A 6112-nucleotide genomic window follows, 5' to 3' on the forward strand; every position below is an offset into this window, starting at 1 on the left:
TCCATCTCCCTGATCATGACGGCCATTATGTTCTCCAGTTGCATCTGCTCCATTTTCTGGCTCTTTACCTCTCTCTCCTTCATCATCCTGGCCGTCTCAATCCTCCTCCCCTTTTCTTCCTCCCTCAACTCCACATTGAACCTGGACATCCGCTGGTCCAACTCCCTGATCAGGAGGTCCTTCTCTCTCTCCTGGCTCCTTTCCCCTCTCTCCTCCAGGCATTTATTAACCATCTTGGCTATCTCGTTCCTCCTCGTCTCCTCTTCCTTCCTCCTCCTCCCCTCATCTTCCTCCCTCAACTCGACCCTCAACGCGGTCATCCGGTCGTCCATCGATCTCGTCAGGAGGACCTGAATGTGCTCCAGACTCCCCTCCGACTTCCCAGGTCTCCTCTTCTCCTCCTCCTGCCTCCCCCTCCCCTCATCTTCCACCCACGCCTGCCTCCTCAACCTGGGCATCTGTGGGCCGACGAGGTCCCTCTTCCTCTCCTGGCTCTGCGTCTCTCTGTCCTTCAGGTATTCCTCTACCATCCTGGCTGTCTCGCTCCTCCTCATCTCCTTCTCCTGCCTCCTCCTCCGCTCGTCTTCCTCCCTCAACTCCCTCTTCATCATGGCCATCCGTCGGCGCATGTCTCTGGCCACGTTCTGCAGCTGCTCCTCCACCCAGACAGTCTCGCAGGGCTTTGTCATTCCTAAAGGCTATGGGGGTCAGGGGGGCACAGGGACAACCAGTCAGTCACACCGGGGTCACATTCATGCAGTCAATACACTGTAGTACAGTGATCATAAGATATCACAGTGCATTGGCTACTCCTAGCATGGCACAGTACGATTATACATAGCTTCAGTGTTGCAAGATGTCACAGTGAACTGGCTACTGCTATTAATAGCAGAGCAATACAATACATCACAGTACAGTACTGCTCCTAATAGGTTATGTACCAATTTACATTACAGCAAGCATACTGTAGTCATACAGCACTTTACAACACAGAACAGTGGGCCCATACCTAGCTACTGTATACAGGTAGTTTAGGTGCAAAGCGTCTGAGCATCAAGAGACTAACAAGCTGCACGCAGAGTGAACAGTCATCATGTATTGCAAACATAAAGGCAGCAGCAAGAAAAGATGAGAGAAAGGAACAGGATGAGAAGGTAGCAAAGCTGCTGGTCAAAGCTACCAGTCTGCTGATCAGTTTTGAGTGTCTGTAGCTATCTGGTACACTACAGGGAAAATAGTAGGCTAGATAGTTGGCTAGATAGTAGGCTAGTGCTGATGATTTCTGTCACAGCATACACTGCATGCCCTCTCCAGTCCCCTAATAGGTCTTATTTCATTTCCACTTGACTACTAACTTGATTGAGCATGCTACATTTGAGCAGTAGGATGATAATATGGCTAAAAGGTAGGCTACAAGATGCACAGTGCACAGGCTACTCCTATCATGGTACAGTAATCCTACAAATACAGTAACTTCAGTTTTACAAGATGCCACAGTGCACTGGCTACTGCATGAATAGCAGGGCAATACAGTACCATGCTCCTTCAATAGGTTAATATACCACTTTATATTACAGCAATACTACAGCCTATATTTGGATATACATGATTTTACAACACAGCACAGTAGGCCTACTGTAGCTAGATAACACTTTACAAAACAGCAAGCAAAACAATATAAAATTATTATTATCATTATTGTTATTATTATTATTGATTCACTAATTAAGAGGAGGTTCACCCAGGAACTCATATTACCCAGACACATCACTGTTAGTCCTGTAATCAACCAGTATCGCTCTCAACCTGAACATAATTTCTAACCTGGTTAAACAAAGTTCTGAGAGAAATGTTCTGTATTCTGTCTTCAATTGGAGGTGTTTTTGTCAAAGACAGTAATACAGAATAATTTCAGAAAATTCCAACTCTAAAGTCTATCCCTATTATGGACTTACTTGTTTTCTCTAAATTAGTGTGTCAAATCCAGAAGTCACTAGCTACTCTGATGAGGTGGAATCGGATCACTGACTATTTAAGTGTCTGCCTCAGTAACGTCTACTATGACGTCATAAGCAAGGGGAGATGTAAAGTGACGAAACGCCCTCTAGTGGTTTTTATTAATAATAAATAAAATAAAAAATGTTTTGGGCTGCATTGAGTTATTATTCACATAGTTTCTGAGACACATTGAGTCACTGTTTATTGATTTTGATTATATGTTGCAGTTTAAAGACAGAATAAAAGGCTTTACAATAGGTTTTGGAACACTGGGTGTAAACTGACTACAGTTCATATGATGCACACACCCCGTGCTTCCTCGCTATGTCAATAGATTCATCTGTCTCGTTCTGTCGGTAACGCTTTATAATACAGCCTGTGTCTTACAGTGTAATACCAGTGTCTTACACTCTCTTACCAGTGTCTTACCCATACCGAGTACTTACATGTAAGTGCGGGGTACCGGTAGTCTAGGGGTACCGGGTACTTACAGGTAGTTATGGGGTAGCCTACTTACCGGGTACTTTCATGCAAGTACTCCAAACCTACCTGTAAGAACCCCGTACTTACCTGTAAGTACCCCGTACCTACCTGTAAGTAAAAGTACCTATGCTACTGTGCACGCCATGTACGTACCCGGTAAGTACCCCGTACCTACATGTAAGTACCCGGTATGTACCCCGTACCTACATGTAAGCAGGGCTGAAAATTAACACCCGCCAATGGCGGGTAAAATTTAGATTTGGCGACTAAATTTCGGAGGCTATCCGCCACGCTGGCGGGTAAATGTTTGTACCAATAGAGTCATGTAATAAATGATGCGTGCGATGTCGCCACATCCATGCCATAGACCGGCGTTCTGTTTGTTGTGCGTTGCTCCCCCGCTGCACCAAATCAAGTTTTCAGTCACATGACTGTTGCCTCGCGCACTAGGAGAGACTGGTGACGCGAGGCTACTCGCGCACAGAACATCGTTCCCATTGACCTCAGAGGACGCGCGCTTCTACAGTCAACACCTACAGTAGATGTGTACCATCCTGTCTCTGGGCTTCCATAGCATACCAAGCCACTGTTTCTCAGAAGGGATGTCTTTGATCGCTTGTCATGTAGCTTATAAACTCTGATGACGGTACTGGTTCCTCCTTGACTGACTTCACTGGTCATCCAGCCATAGGCGTAGTTTTAGGTATGGACGCTATGGACATGTCCATACCAAAGCCACGGAAACACGAATTGTCCCTACCAAAAATAATACAGAGTGAAAACTGTAGTTTTTTATTACCATTCACAACTTGCGAAAGCAAAACGGTTGGGAATTAAGACCAGGTTGACAGCTGCGTTCAGCAAGCTATCCAATCAACAATATACAGTAGCCTACTTTCCCCCCTCCCTCTGTGACCCAGCGAGGGCCTCGCGAGCTCAGCAGCTCACAGCACATCGAGCATCGACTGTCGGCAACAGCGGGAATTTTGATTAAGCAGAAGTAAGATTGAAGTTATTGAACAATAGGGAATACAATATGTTGACCGACAATTATTTTTCTGTACAGAGTTGTATCAATGATAATAGTTTAGTTTGCGTCCTACTAAATGCCTATGTAAACTGTAATGTTAGTGCTAGCTGGTGGTGCAGCTAGTCAGAGCTGTACGTATTACCTATAACGTTAGGTCTCGTAAACGTTTGCTGAGGCAGAGATAAGGTGCTGTAATGTTGTCATAACAGTTGTCTTTAGCTAGTAATAAATCAGTTTTGGTATAACCGTTGCAAATTCCTAGGTTTGAGCAATGACTAGCTAGGTTCACTCGCCCACTGAATTGCATAACAGGCTAAACAAACGAGACTAGACGTCTGGTTTGTTTATGCAATTCAGTCCAAGTCCAGCGTAATTATGTTCATATTTCATATGCTACACAGAATAGGCTGTAGGCTACACGGAAAAGAGTGTTTCATGTCTGCAAGTAGTTTGATATTGTCAATCATTTCCCTTTTATGACCAGACAAAAATGGACATTGGAATTTTTTTGGTCAAAGCAGCAGAAAGGCAGGACCTGGAGAGGCAGGCGGTAGATGCATCAGGGTTACAGGTGAGATTATAGTCTGACTCAACAGATGTAGGTTTTGTGGATAAACCTTGTCATTCGTTGTCACATTGCCCAATCAGTGGCGACAGAAATTAATCTGATTCGGCCACCACCCAGATTCAATCCAGACTACGTGAAACAACAACAACCTATTGTGTCCCTACCAAAGCTCAAATCAAACCTACGCCCCTGCATCTTGCAACACTTAAACTATGTATAATCGTACTGTGCCATGCTAGGAGTAGCCAATGCACTGTGATATCTTATGATCACTGTACTACAGTGTATTGACTGCATGAATGTGACCCCGGTGTGACCGACTGGTTGTCCCTGTGCCCCCCTGACCCCCATAGCCTTTAGGAATGACGAAGCCCTGCGAGACTGTCTGGGTGGAGGAGCAGCTGCAGAACGTGGCCAGAGACATGGGCCGCCGGATGGCCATGATGAAGAGGGAGTTGAGGGAGGAAGACGAGCGGAGGAGGAGGCAGGAGAAGGAGATGAGGAGGAGCGAGACAGCCAGGATGGTAGAGGAATACCTGAAGGACAGAGAGACGCAGAGCCAGGAGAGGGAGAGGGACCTCGTCGGCTCACAGATGCCCAGGTTGAGGAGGGAGGCGTGGGTGGAAGATGAGGGGAGGGGGAGGCAGGAGGAGAAGAGGAGAAGAGGAGACCCGGGAAGTCGGAGGGGCGTCTGGAGCGCATGCAGGTCCTCCTGACGAGATCGATGAACGACCGGGTGACCGCGTTGAGGGTCGAGTTGAGGGAGGAAGATGAGGGGAGGAGGAGTAAGGAAGGGGAGAGGAGGAGGAACGAGATAACCAAGATGGTTAATAAATGCCTGGAGGAGAGAGGGGAAAGGAGCCAGGAGAGAGAGAAGTACCTCCTGATCAGGGAGTTGGACCAGCGGATGTCCAGGTTGAATGTGGAGTTGAGGGAGGAAGAAGAGGGGAGGAGGATTGAGACGGCCAGGACGATGAAGGAGAGAGTGTTGTGGGCCCAGCTCGGTCTTTGGGTCCAGTCCGGGAGTCGAGTCGTAGGGGCAGTGAGGCACACGCTTCGAGGACGCGGACTCCACCCCTTGCCGGAGAGGCCGGCTCCGCCCGGCAGCAGCAGCAATCACCTGCCAACTCGTTGCAGCTGTTGCCTGTTAGCGGAGCCTCTACAAGAGGACGCTGGAACCACCGCTCGGGGCTCAGACGTTTCTAGCCCTCATAGGGTAATCAGACGAGCTGGCTATCGCCCCTGATCCATTTTGAAGTTTGCTTATTTCGACTAACGATTTGTTTTCCCTGTGTTGTGTTCCCTCTTTTGTTCCCCCCGGAAGGTCCAGCGTCCTCGCGCCTCTCCGGCCCCCGCGTCCTCCCGGCCTCCGCGCCGCGTTTCCCATTCGCTTCCTGCCCTCGACTCTCCCCTCCCGGACTCCGCTCCCCGCACGCCTCCTGGACCTCCCTCGCTCCGCGGGACTGCCGCCGCTCCGCCTCCTCTCACCACCAAAGACCGCCAGAGTTCCCGGACCCTTCCCTCCACCTCTCGTAGGGCCTCGCAGCACATTCACAAACACATTCCGGCTGATACCCATACCGCACACACCGCACCCACGCACCCCTCTTTGTTTCCCCATCTCATGTACATACCACACACACGCATCCATACATACCCCCCATTGGTTTGCACCTCCCCCATTTTGTTGTGGCACCAGTTCTCCCCATTTTATTATTTATTATTAAACGGCCAAGTGCCAACCACTCCCCTCTGTCTGCCTGTTCTGTCCGGGGGTCTCACTACACGGGTCCAGGGTCCGCGTTCCGGCCCCTGACAGAGAGAGGTAAAGAGCCAGAAAATGGAGCAGATGCAACTGGAGAACATGATGGCCGTCATGATCAGGGAGTTGGACCAGAGGATGAAAAGGTTGAGGACGGAGTTGAGGGAGGAAGATGAGGGGTGGAGGGGGGAGACAGCCAAGATGTCTGATATTGCTGTTCAGTGTCCCTCTAGGGAGCTGGCGACCAGTGACCAGCTGCCATCTCAGACAT

At 48.9% G+C, this 6112-nt stretch overlaps 1 protein-coding gene across 1 annotated transcript; it reads left to right on the forward strand.

Annotated features, from left to right (window-relative positions):
- Positions 1–4786: 4786 nt before the first annotated feature.
- Positions 4787–5895, forward strand: LOC311329139 (uncharacterized protein; the record flags this gene model as incomplete). Its single annotated transcript, XM_084463015.1, has 2 exons — positions 4787–5295; positions 5404–5895. Exons 1-2 carry the CDS (start codon positions 4804–4806, stop codon positions 5893–5895), a joined length of 984 nt encoding a protein of 327 aa, XP_084319141.1. The 5' UTR covers positions 4787–4803.
- Between the last annotated feature and the right edge of the window lie 217 nt (positions 5896–6112).

The sequence above is a fragment of the Borostomias antarcticus genome, assembly GCF_949987555.1.
Source record: "Borostomias antarcticus genome assembly, contig: scaffold_60, whole genome shotgun sequence".
NCBI classification, from domain to species: Eukaryota; Metazoa; Chordata; class Actinopteri; order Stomiiformes; family Stomiidae; genus Borostomias; species Borostomias antarcticus.